The sequence below is a fragment of the Ovis aries genome, chromosome 16 (assembly GCF_016772045.2).
Source record: "Ovis aries strain OAR_USU_Benz2616 breed Rambouillet chromosome 16, ARS-UI_Ramb_v3.0, whole genome shotgun sequence".
In the NCBI taxonomy this organism is placed as follows: domain Eukaryota; kingdom Metazoa; phylum Chordata; class Mammalia; order Artiodactyla; family Bovidae; genus Ovis; species Ovis aries.
Genome location: NC_056069.1, coordinates 4,764,879 through 4,778,294, shown reverse-complemented (window position 1 = coordinate 4,778,294; position 13,416 = coordinate 4,764,879). Strand labels below are relative to the sequence as shown.

At 53.4% G+C, this 13,416-nt stretch overlaps 1 protein-coding gene across 1 annotated transcript in view; it reads right to left on the bottom strand.

Moving 5' to 3' along the window:
• The window catches only part of ERGIC1 (endoplasmic reticulum-golgi intermediate compartment 1), a 115,554-nt gene extending 102,704 nt beyond the window's left edge, over positions 1-12,850 (bottom strand). The window contains exon 1 of the mRNA XM_015101240.3: positions 12,465-12,850. Within this exon, the coding sequence (XP_014956726.2) occupies positions 12,465-12,835 (371 nt within the window). The 5' untranslated portion in view covers positions 12,836-12,850. The remainder of the gene's footprint in view (positions 1-12,464) is intronic.
• Between the last annotated feature and the right edge of the window lie 566 nt (positions 12,851-13,416).

Sequence of the window (13,416 nt, the reverse complement as noted above, 5' to 3'; positions counted from 1 at the left end):
GGCAGGGACCACCGTGGGCACTGTGGGCACCGCACAGGCACTGGATAGGCAGGGACCACCGTGGGCACCGTGGGCACAGCACAGGCACTGGATAGGCAGGGACCACCGTGGGCACTGTGGGCACCGCACAGGCACTGGATAGGCAGGGACCACCGTGGGCACCGTGGGCATGGCACAGGCACTGGATAGGCAGGGACCACCGTGGGCACCGTGGGCATGGCACAGGCACTGGATAGGCAGGGACCACCGTGGGCACTGTGGGCATGGCACAGGCACTGGATAGGCAGGGACCACCGTGGGCACCGTGGGCACCGCACAGGCACTGGGTAAGCAGGGACCACCGTGGGCACCGTGGGCATGGCACAGGCACTGGATAGGCAGGGACCACCGTGGGCACCGTGGGCACGGCACAGGCACTGGATAGGCAGGGACCACCGTGGGCACCGTGGGCACCGCACAGGCACTGGATAGGCAGGGACCACCGTGGGCATGGCACAGGCACTGGATAGGCAGGGACCACCGTGGGCACTGTGGGCACCGCACAGGCACTGGGTAAGCAGGGACCACCGTGGGCACTATGGGCACAGCGCAGCGCTGGGAGGCCCCTGAGAGAGACACCCTGGGGGCTGAAGGTATTCAGGGATTTGGAGAAGGGAGTGCCACTCCGACTGAGGTTAGGCCAGCCCGGGACTGCTGAGGAGCAAAGTCAGGTCTGGTGGCAGAGCTGGCCGTGCGCCCCCAGCACCATCCAGGGGACGAAAGCCCCAGGCCAGGAAGCACGCCCTGAGAGGCCTCTGCCCAAATCTGGGGGTCCCTCACTCCTCTGCTTCCAGCTCCAAGCCCAGACCCACCAGACCCCCTCCTGAGTCCAGGGGCTCCACCCAGTCCTGTCCACGGGGCAAGCCTGTGCTGGCCCCCGGTGCACAAAGCCCACCTGCCGCCAGCCGCAGGCCGCCATCAGCCCTCAGAAGGCTTTGGTTTGGCCCAGCCTAACATTCAACAAAAATAAAACTGAAAGCAGTTACTAATCGTTTTCACACAATTTATGAGATTTTCATCATTTCCTGAAAAACAGGGTGACCTGGAGGGCAACAAGCCACAGGGAGCTGCCCCTTTCCAACGGAGCATCACCCTCTGATGGGCTCCAGCCCCTGCACCCAGCTGCCCCCCCCCACCCCAAGGTACTTCTGGGATCCTGGGGGCATCTGTGTGTGACCCTGTGACCACTTTGTCTCCCACTAGAGGTTACTGCCTTGGTGTCCGGGGTCACCACGTGGGTGCCACTTAAGAGAAGGGAGCCCAGCTCCGGGCTGAATCACCCCAGGTGTCCTCACCAGGGCACATCTCTGCCCTGCACACCCCAGGAGTCCTGGCCTTACCATGTCCGCCCGTCAGGTGCCCTCTGCGCAGACCCACCAGGGCTGAGCATGGGGCACAGCACAGGGCAGCCAGCCAAGGCCAGGATGAGAGAAACACACCCTGCTTTCTAAGCATACTTGTCCCGCCATCCACACGGTTCAGCCCATCCTCACAGAAGTCCTGCGGGGAAAGTGTGAGCACCCGCAATCCACACGGTTCAGCCCATCCTCACAGAAGTCCTGCGGGGAAAGTGTGAGCACCCGCAATCCACACGGTTCAGCCCATCCTCACAGAAGTCCTGCCGGGAAAGTGTGAGCACCCCAACACGCAGATGAGGAAAAGGGAGGCTCACAGACTCAGGCGTCTTGTTCAGGGCCCGGAGCCCAGGGAACACGGGCAATGGCTTCGTATCCAGGGCGATCTGCCAAATGGGCTGAGCGTAAGGGTCTGTTCCCGAGGGAGGCAGCCCTCAAGGGATTCATAGGGAAGAAAGCCACTCCTAAAGGGGGCCCACAACCTAGCCCTTGCCCCTGAAGACACCTGCTCCATGTCACAAAGGTGCCCTTGGACCCAGCAAAACATCCAAACAGGGCAAGTATCGCCAGGCTCCTTCCAAAGTAGTGAAGGGGTATTTTAGCTAAACTCTGCTATGTCGCAGTGGCTCCTGGCGTGAAAGCACGAGGGAAAAGGATGGTGCAACCTGGTGGGGAGCCACAAAAATCAACAACGTCTGGGCACCAGCGAGGCAGGGAGCACGTGCCAAAGCGCCCTGGCTCGACTCAGGATCCAAGTTCAAGGCCTAGTCCCGCACTTCCTCAGCTGTGTACCTGGGCCAGTCACTTCCCAGCTCTAAATACTGGCTTCCCATTTCCAAACTAAATTAGGAAACAATCAGCAGAGTGAAAGGGCACCTTTTTCACTGGGAGAAAATATTTGTGAACTATGTATCTGAAAAGTGGTTAATATCCAAAATACGTAAGAAATTACTTCAACTCCACAGCAAATTACACACATACAAAATACACAACAACAACACCACCCACAACCAGATAACCTGATTAAGACTGGGCAGAGGGCCTGAACAGACACTTCCCCACGTAAGACACACAAACGGCCAACAGGTATACGGAAGGATCCTCAGCATCACTAACAATTCAGCTCAGTTCAGTCGCTCAGTCGTGTCCGACTCTTTGCGACCCCATGAATTGCAGCACGCCAGGCCTCCCTGTCCATCACCAACTCCTGGAGTTCACTCAGACTCGCGTCCATCGAGTCAGTGATGCCATCCAGCTATCTCATCCTCTGTCGTCCCCTTCTCCTCCTACCCCCAATCCCTCCCAGCATCAGGGTCTTTTCCAATGAGTTAACTCTTCGCATGAGGTGGCCAAGGTATTGGAATTTCAGCTTCAGCATCAGTCCTTCCAATGAATATCCAGGACTGGTCTCCTTTAGGATGGACTGGTTGGATCTCCTTGCAACTTGGGACTCCCAAGAATCTTCTCCAACACCATAGTTCAAACGCATCAATTCCTCAGCGCGCAGCTTTCTTCACAGTCCAACTCTCATCATGACTACTGGAAAAACCATAGCTTTGACTAGACGGACCTTTGTTGGCAAAGTAATATCTCTGCTTTTTAATTTCACTAACAATTAGGGAAATGCAAATCAAAACCGCAGTGAGATACCACCTCACACTGTCAGGATGGCCATCGCCCAAATAAATAAAAGACAACAAGTGCTGGGGACATTGTGGAGGAACTGGAATTCTTGTATACTGTTGGCGGAAATGTCACTCAGAGAAGCCACTACGGAAAACAGTAAGAAGGGTCCTCAAAAAACTAAAAATAGAAATACCAAACCAGTAATCAGGGTATTTATCCAAAATAACTGAAATCAGGATCTTAAAGAGGTATATACACCCCCATATTCACCTCAGCATTATTCGCAACAGCCGAAACGTGGAGATGACCCACGTGTCCATGGCCGGATGAGTGGATAAGGAGAATGTGGCGTACACCACAAAGGGACGTTACTCAGCCTTTAAAAAGGAAAACACGGATGAACATGGCGAACACTGCATCAGGTAAACTAAGCCAGTCACAGAAAGCGTGTTAGCTGCTCAGTCGTGTCCAGTTCTTTGCAACCCCATGGACTGTAGCCCGCCAGGCTGTTCTACCATGGGATTCTCCAGGCAAGAATACTGGAGTGGGTTGCCATGCCCTCCTCCAGAGGATCTTCCCAACCCAAGGGTCGAACCCAGGTCTCCCACATTGCAGGCAGACTCTTTACTGTCTGAGCCACCAGGGAAGCGGTTAGTCATAGTCACGGAAGACCAAATTACTATGTCCGCTTATAGGAAGCATCTAAAACAGTTAAATCCACAGCAGCAGAGAGTAGAACAGTGGTTGCCAGGGGCCGGAGGAGAAGGAAATGGGAATTTGCCATTCAACAGGTATAAAGTTTCAGTCATGCAAGACAAATAATAAGTTCCAGGATCTGCTCTACCACACTGCGCCCAGCATTAGCAATACTGCGCGGTGCACTTAAAAAGCTGTTAAGAGGGTAGCTCTCATTTTAAAGCGTTCTGACCACAGTTTTAAAATTTTCAATTAATAAAGTGATAGAGTTTCTTGAGGGCATGAAACGGTTCTATATCCAGACTGCGGGGCGGTCACATGGCATGAAGTCCATAGAAGAGTACACCCAAAAAAGGCCACTTTTTACTGCATGCTAATTAAAAAGATAAAGCATAGACAAATAAGTGACTATCATCGTATCTATCTCGTGTGACCAGTGTGACTTTCCAGTTCAATAACAGAGCACACACACCGGCAGCTGAGGAACTGTCCGGAACTGTCGGGCATTACCAATAAGACGCGGACTGCCCCCTTTCCTCCTGAGGGATGCAAGCCTCACACCAAAATTCAAGAGAAAAGTATTGCCAGCACCCGATGTTCAGGGACCCGCGACTAAAGTTTGGTAACAGCCAGGCCACTCATCTCAAATAGGGTTTCCACCTTTTGGATAAACAGAACATTCAGTCCATTTCAAACGGATCTTGCTTCCTGTCCAGCTGTGCTGCCCGGAAGGTTCCGAGAGGCAGTGTTCAAGGAAAGGATTATGCTTTCAGGTGTCTGAGCTGAGCTGGTCCCCTGGGGTCCCTTTGAAGTACCATCTGTGTGACCCAGCATCTCTGGGGGTCAACTTCCCTGGATGTAAAATAGGAATAATGCCCAGTCAGAGAGTAGAGAGATTTGTAAAGCACCTTCTACATTCCCCTAGCTCTTGGTAGTACAGGGAACCCTGAGTATCCCCTGCCTCTCTTAAAAATGAACACATAGAAGCCTTGGCAGGCTTTTCTCCCTGTCTGGTACTTTTCCCCCATGCTGCTGTTGTTTAATCGCTAAGTCGTTGTCTGACTCTTTTTAGACCCCATGGACTGCAGCCTGCCAGGCTCCTCTGTCCATGGGATTTCCCAAGCAAGAATACTGGAGGGGGCTGCCATTTCCTTCTCCAGGGGATCCTCCCAACCCAGGGACAGAACCTGGGTCTCCTGTGTTGGCAGGTGGAATCTTCTTTACCACTGAGCCACCAGGGAAGCCCTATTTTTCCTGCATAGACCAATGTAATTAAGTTAACAGACCTGAATGTTAGAGCTGACAACAGACAATTAGGCTAATTACCACTTCCTTCAAGGATCAATTAGAGCTGTGTTTCCCAAACAATATTTTGAGAAATGGTAGTGGCCGCCCTATGAGCCACATGGTGGCTTACAGGGTACATTTGGCAAAAGCTGGACTGAGCCAAGTGACTCGGGTTCCTTTTGCGCAGGACTTCTCAGAGTCTTTGGTAACCTATGCACATGCTGTGGATCTCCCAGGAGGGAGCCCATTATGGAGCAGCACAGACCAGGAGATGCTGAGCGAGTCAACCTCACTGTACATCCAAAGCGCCTGGGAACCCTGGTAAACCACAGATGCAGACTCAGGGTGGGCCCTGTGACGCTGCCTTTCCAGCAAGCTCCGAGGGGATGCTGAAGCTGTTAATGCGGCACCACAGTTTGAAAAGTAAGGTAACCCTTCCCCCGACCACCACCACTGACCTGCCTTATTGACAGCTTTACTAGTGAAGAACCCACCCAGAGGAGGGAATGGGCTTGCAGGGCTGACCAGTGGGACCAGACTCCGCTCCCCAGCTTCCCCTGCAGGGACCCACTCCAGCATCTGGCCTTCCCTGTGCTCTCAGCCTACTAAAGATGGTTCTCCTGATGCAGAGGAATCTGCTCAGTCTGAGCTGTGCACTGGGATCACATGGGGGCCTTTATAAAACACTGATGCCTCAGCCTCCCACCCTCAGGTCCTGAGTACCGGGTCTGGAGAGCCACCTGAGTTTGGGGATTTTTAAAGCTCCTCCAGTGACTCTTAATATTCCGCCAGAGCTGAAGGTTACTGATACAAGGGGAGTGGATAAGTCTCACCCCAAACGCCCTTCTCACACCCTGCCTGCCTCTCCACTACCGCCCAGGAGCAGTTCCAAAATTTAAAAAATGAACAGATTACCAGATGGGAAACAGAACTTAATGAATCCACAGCTGTCTAAAGATACTACAGTATCGAGGTCAGGAATCCAAACCGCCTTGGGAAGAGAGATTTTCCATCTCCTTCCATGTTGGATGAGCACGTCAACGCATGCCCTACACTCTAGAGCCCCAGGGGCTGGAGCAGGAAAACCTGGGCCCTCCAGAGTGAGAGGCTCTAAGTCAAGGATCCCCAGCCCCTGGGGCACAGACCGATACTGGTCCGTGGCCTGTTAGGAACCGGGCCCACACGGCAGGAGGCAAGCTTCATCTGTATTTACAGCAGCTCCCCATCACTCGCCTTGCCTCCTGAGCTCCAGCTCCCGTCAGATCAGCAGCAGTATTAGATTCCCATAGGAGAGAGAACCCTAAACGTAATGCGCTTGAATCATCTTGAAACCATTCTTCCCCATCTCCCTGCCTGTCCGTGGAAAAACTGTCTTCCGTGAAACCAGTCTCCAGTGCTGAAAAGGGTGGGGACCACTGCTCTAAACTACCGTGAGACCACAGTAAGGGGTTGGGGGGGGTGGCTTTAAAGACTTTAGAATCAGGTGTCAGACCACATGAGGTTAGTTAAAAAAACAAGGGTTGGTGGCTTTAAGCTTCTTAGTGAGCACTTCTGGGAAAAGGTTAGAGATGAGAAAACCAATGAGTCCAATCAGAGGGGCATTCTGTTCTCTCTGAACTTGGCGAGTGGGAGGGGAAAACTTTAGAGATGAGCCTACAGGATACAAGCAGGGCACTGGGGCAGAGAGCAGCATTCCAACCCCCAGGACTTTCTGCTGATCCATCATGTCCCTTACCTCTGCTGCACCTCAACTGGCTCGTCTTTAAAGTGGGATAACAACAGTGTCTGCCTTGCAGGGTTACTGAGGGATTAAATGAGCACAGGTAGGATTCTTACAAGAGTCAGGCACTAGTAAGTGCTCCATAAACGCAAAATACTGGCTTGATTTTCACCTAAAATTTTCCTCTGGTCTGATCTTTATTTCCCTTTTGCCCTCATTTTTAAGTCTATTTAAATTTTTTTAAACTTGTTGTAAAGTATGTGTTTCCACCAGCTTACCCAAGTTCTTTCTGGGCTGAAGCAGGGCAGAAATGCAGGCACTCGGGTAAGCTGCTATCTGCCAAGTGCTGACTGTATGCTCAGAGCCCGCCATGGTGGCTGGGAGGCTGACACCGGTGCAGGGAGTGAGGGGGGCTGCAGGGACCCCATCGGGTGAGGCCACACGGGGAGCTAAGGAAATTGTCCTTGATCAGAGCTACAGGCCCCACTTGATGGCTGAAACCAGGATGTGAAAAAAATCATGTCAACTTCAGAAAGTTCCCCTGGGGCTCTGAGGAGATCTACGGTCTCTTGGAGATGCCTGACCACTCGGAAGGCAAGAGTGAGAGGCAATGCAGGCAGTGAGAGGCAGAGCTGGCATCGCAGGCTTGAGAGCCGCGTGGTCGCACGGCCCCAGGCTCGGAGGGCTGCGTTCAGACCTGGCTTAATGTTCTGCTGTCACTGTCCTGACAAGCTTAACTTTTCCAACAAGGGGTTCTGCATCTTCATTTTGCACTGGGCCCCACAAACTCTGTAGCTGACCACACCCTGCAGAGACAGCTCATTTGCCCCTGCATCGACCCTGCCGGGGAAGGCAGCGAAGGGTGCCATCTCCTGAAAATGAAGAAACTGAGGCTCAGAGAAGGTTAAGTCAACTCTTCCAGGGCCCGATGGTCAGCGACAGGGGAGCGTCATGCCCCAGGTCTTTGGGTTTCAGCAGAGGTGGCCAGCTCCCCGCTGCGTGCCTGAAAGTCCTGCTCAGGCTCCTCTGGGCCTGGGCAATGGGAACTGCACCCTGCCCCCCACCACCACCGCGGGCCAAGGCAGAGACAGCAGGTGTTCTGGCCCCTGCCAGCCGGAACTGGGTCCCGGCAGGGCCAACACCCACGGAACTGGGTCACAAGGCCAGTTCCACCACTTCAAGGTCCAGCGACTAACGAAACAAAGGCTTGGGAGCCAGGCAAAAACAAGTCACCTTTGAAAGCCCGGGGGCCTCCTCTGTGCTCTGCCTGCTCCCCCACCCCGAGTGCAACTTAGAGAAAAGCACACGTTCAAGGAAGAAAGGGGGGAATGAACCACCCAGAGCTGAAAAGGTGCCCAATAAAGGAAGAAATGGCATTATCACATTATAATTGGCTTCCCTAACATCCGCTGGCTCATGGGAAAAGCAAGAGAGTTCCAGAAAAACACCTATTTCTGCTTTATTGACTATGCCAAAGTCTTCGACTGTGTGGATCACAATAAACTGTGAAAAATCCTGAAAGAGATGGGAATCCCAGACCACCTGACCTGCCTCTTGAGAAACCTGTATGCAGGCCAGGAAGCAACAGTTAGCACTAGACATGGAACAACACACTGGTTCCAAATAGGAAAAGGAGTACGTCAAGGCTGTATATTGTCACCCTGCTTCTTTAACTTATATGCAGAGTACATCTTGAGAAACGCTGGGCTGGAAGAAACACAAGCTGGAATCAAGATTGCCGGCAAATATATCAATAACCTCAGATATGCAGATGATACCACCCTTATGCCAGAAAGTGAAGAGGAGCTAAAAGTCTCTTGATGAAAATGAAAGAGGAGAGTGAAAAAGTTGGCTTAAAGCTCAACATTCAGAAAACGAAGATCATGGCATCTGGTCCCATCACTTCATGGGAAATAGATGGGGAAACAGTGGAAACAGTGTCAGACTTTATTTTGGGGGGCTCCAAAATCACTGCAGATGGTGATATTGCAACCATGAAATTAAAAGATGCTTACTCCTTGGAAGGAAAGTTATGACCAACCTAGATAGCATGTTCAAAAGCAGACACATTACTTTGCCAACAAAGGTCCGTCTAGTCAAGGCTATGGTTTTCCTGTGGTCATGTATGGATGTGAGAGTTGGACTGTGAAGAAGGCTGAGCGCTGAAGAACCGATGCTTTTGAACTGTGGTGTTGGAGAAGACTTTTGAAAGTCCCTTGAACTGCAAGGACATCCAACCAGTCCATTCTAAAGGAGATCAGTCCTGGGTGTTCATTGGAAGGACTGATGCTGAGGCTGAAACTCCAATACTTTGGCCACCTCATGAGAAGAGTTGACTCATTGGAAAGGACTATGATGCTGGGAGGGACTCGGGGCAGGAGGAGAAGGGGACGACAGAGGATGAGATGGCTGGATGGCATCGCCGACTCGATGGACAGGAGTTTGGGTGAACTCCGGGAGTTGGTGATGGACAGGGAGGCCTGGCGTGCTGCGATTCATGGGGTCGCAGAGTCAGACACGACTGAGCGACTGAACTGAACTGACAGACTCTGAGAGACCCGTCCTCAGGGCGAGGGTAGCCCTGGCAATTTTTTCTAGGCACTAGAGTTACAACAATGAAGGAAACAGATAGAAGTCTTTGCCTGAGGCAGCTCATGTTTTCATGGGAGGCAGAAAGAAAATAAGCACAAAATAATTAAGTGAATTATATAGTGTTAGGCAACAGGTGCTTCAATGAAATAATACCAATAACGGAAAGAGTGACCAAAGTTTCCTGGGTGCTTACCCTGCATCTAAATGCTTTACACACAGTGGCTCAATTAATCTCCTCAACAATGGGTACTGTTTTCATCCCCATTTCACAGACAGGAAAGCACACAAGAGGTAAGGTCCCACAGGCACTAAGAAAGCAAGGAGTGCTAATAAGAAAGGGCAAGAGATTCCTTTCTCCTCCTTGATTTTATTCTGTAGTAAGGAAAGCAAAATGACCAGGAAGCCTGGTTTTCTCCCTGGCCTCTAACTGGGAGAGGGAGGATTCAATCAGAATATATCCCTCTCCACCTCCCGTGGTCTTTTTTTTTTTTTGTATTAAGGGTTATTTAATTACAGAGTGTACATTTCACTGAACATAAGTTGAGCATAAATTGTACCACTATATACCTATAACAAAACTGATATACCTTCTTAAACTTTCATACAGTTGTGACCACAATTCAGTGGCTGGATTTTATACTCTCAATAGGTTTATACAAACTGCAGAACAAGAGATGAATCAAGTGGCAAGTGTCAAGACAACTTTTCAAACGTCACCTACGCACACACGTAGAAGGGACTACAAACGGACACGTGTACCATTGCAGGTCGTCTCTGGGGTTGCCGGGGCAGCCCACATTCCTGGTGGAGCGAATCCTTTGTAGTTACTGTTTAGTGATTTTTTTGCAACCACACGGACTGTAGATGACCAGGCTCCCCAACCATGTGATTTCCCAGGCAAGAATACTGTGAGTGGGTCGCCATGTCCTTCTCTCTCCCCCATGATTTTTAAGAGATCTGACAGGGCTGGGGACCTTCCAAGTCTTCCCTTTTCACCCACGGCTAACAGATCAAGCTCCAGGGCTTTGGAGCCAATAGTCCCCGGTTTGAATCCCAGCTCCATCAGCTCACCACTGCCTGGCCCTGGGCAAACAAGTCACATGTCACCCAGCTCTGCAGTGGGGCATCGGGCGGAGGGCTAAGCACAGAGCAGACACTCAGTAAATGTTTGATCAGTGAACCCTGAAGTGCATGGGACGGCGGACCCTTCCTTTGAACCTGAGCCCTGGAAGGAACACGTCTTAGAAATGTACGTTACTAGGCTCATCCTCCAAGGTGTGAATGGAAGTGTTGAATACATTCCCACTGTTCTGGAGTAGCACAAGCTTTCAAGGAAATCGATTAAAACACCTCATTAAGCTGGGGCTCCCATGACACCTGGACATGCCCGATCTCCAACTCAAGGAGCATCAAGTCAGGAATTCTGTGCAACCTGAGACCCTGGTCCACCCTTCAATCTAGGGCAAGACCCTCAGCCTTCAACTTCCTTCCCTTAAAATGTGAGGTTAGGTGCAGAGTGAATGAATTGTATGCCCCAAAGCACTGACTTCTTCAATAAGGTCAAAATCACCAGAACCTACTGAACCACATAGAAGACAGAAGATAGAAGAGGGCAGGAATTACCAGCCTGGGTAAGGGGAGGCTTTATGGAACCGGACTTGGCCAACTACAGCTCTCTCGTGGCCTGAATGTTAGCTGTTGGTATGAGGTCTGCCCCTGAATTCCATCAGAGGAGCCTTTCCTTGTGTGAGAACTACCCTGGTGGCAGCCCCAGGGCTGTGTGGAAGGGGCAGGCTGTGAGACGGCCCAGCGCCCATGGCAGGCCGAGCTCCACGCCCACCAGTGCGAGTTCCCAGGCCACTGAGCTCTTCAGGCTGACACCCCAATACACCCACACGCCTGGGGGGCACTGCCAGGCTTTTCTGCCAGGAAGGCTGGCACTTTACCCTGGCTTCGTTCACAGCTGCAGGGAGGGACCAGAAGCCCTAGTCTGCGGGTGAGGAAATGGCCTCATGGAGAGGCGACTTGTCCACTAACATCTCACTTCTGAACTCCACACCCCACCAGGCTCTGAATTAAGTCTTTCAGGCTCTCAGCCCTACCAGGTGGGACTTTATTTTTAGCCCCAATCTGCAGGTGGTGACAGAGATACTGAGAGGGCTCAGACACTTGCCCAAGTCATCCAGCTGAGCAGCTGAGGGGAGGTCTGTACCCAGAGCCTTCGCCCCAACTTCTAGAATATACCAACCTGTTCAGTGGAGGGGACAGAGACAGGATTCTAATTCAGCTCACACTAAATTCTAACCCACTAAAGCCCTGCTAGTTTTCCCTGGTATACACGTCCAGCAATGTTGCCTCAGGCCTGGACAGCCCCTGGGGCTCCATACCTCAAGGGAAAGTCTGGTGGAGACCCTTGTCAGTCAGGCTTCCAGAAGGCCTAGCCCAGCACAACGTGGACCAGGTGGCCGCCGGACCCCACAAAGGGCTCACTGTGGTGACTGCAGAAAGCCGAGGCCAGACCCGGCTGGGCCCTCTCTGCAAAGCCCTGCCCACAGATCCCTGGTCTGGTCTCCTCCCCTCCCCCAAGGAGCCCCCAGACCCAGAGCACAGGAGCAGGACCAGCGGAGGCATGGGCCTCCAGCTGGAGCCAGCGGGGAGAGGCTGAGCCTACGGAAACCTGAAACCCTCCAGCAGCTGCGTGGTGGGAGGGGGCTGCAGACCCCTGTGGACCCCTGGGGGCTCATCCAAGGTGCCCTGGACGCACCTGTCACTTGGGTGGGGTTCAGGAGAGGCTCTGAAGAGGGGAGGAAGGGGATGGCTTCTCGTTCGCGCCCATCTAGGGGAGGAAGGAAATCTGTTTCCCAGTATGGGGGGAAGGGGATGCGACTTTGCGAGGTGTCAGGGCAGCCTGGGGAGGGGGACCCCGAGAGGGAAGGGGCGGAGCGGCCTGAGAGGTGGGTGGCCTCTCTTCCCGCTGCACGAGGAGGCCCTCCGAGCCTGCGGCTGGCTTTGTGTGCGGCAGGGGGCCCGCTTGGAGTCCCCGAGGGCCGGCGGAGGCATGCACAGGGTGGGGGACTGCTTTTGCGTTTCAGGCGGGAGGGGTCCGCAGCGTGCCTGAGCACGCCCCGCGCCGGTGTTGCCACACTCACCTCCTGAAGTCAAAGGGCATCGTGCCGTCGCCGCCGCCGCCAGGGATGGGAGCGCTGCAGGCCAGGTGGGCCGCGGCGCCGCGTGGGTCCCAGCCCGCTGCCAACGCCGCCTCCGGCCGCCCCGCCCCCGCCGGCCGCCCCCCGCCTCCGACACTCGCCGCTGCCTCCCGCCGCCGGGAAGTGACGCTCGGCTCAGCGCATTGGGCACCGCCCCCGCCCCCGGCCGCCCCTTCCGCCGCACCGTTAAAGGGGCCCGGGGGCTGGGGTGGCGGGCTGGGTGCCGGGACGGAGGGGGGGGGGGCCTTAGCGGGGCGCGCGGTGGGGCTCGAGGTTTGGAGAGGAAGGGAGCACCCAAAGATACAGTTATTCATGCCTTGCCAGCCCCCGCCCCCCACTGTGTTTTCCATCAATTTCTCTGTGGCCTCGAACAAACCCCACTGCCTCCGTTATTTTGCAAACCAGTAATCCTGAGTTGAGGCCTCCCTGATAGCTCAGTTGGTAAGGAATCCGCCCGTAATGCAGGAGACCCCGGTTCCATTCCTGGGTCGGGAAGATCCGCTGGAGAAGGGATAGGCTACCCACTCCAGTATTCTCGGGCTTTCCTGGTGGCTCAGCTGGTAACGAATCCGCCTGCAATGCGGGAGACCTGGGTTCGATTCCCTGGGCTGGGAAGATTCCCTGGAGAAGGGAAAGGCTACCCACTCCAGTATTCGGACCCGGAGAATTCCATGGACTGTACAGTCCATGGGGTCCCAAAGAGTTGGACACGACTGAGCGACTTTCACTTTCTTGAGTTGTGCAAATTAAATGGCATGGTACAAATCTGGGCTATGCACAGCATCTAACTCTGAGTGAAGGGCCTAATACCGTGACAGAAAGGTGGAGGTCAGGCAGGCCTAGATTTGTAAAGTGGACCCAACCACATTCCTGCTGAGCCTCTCTGGGAAACACA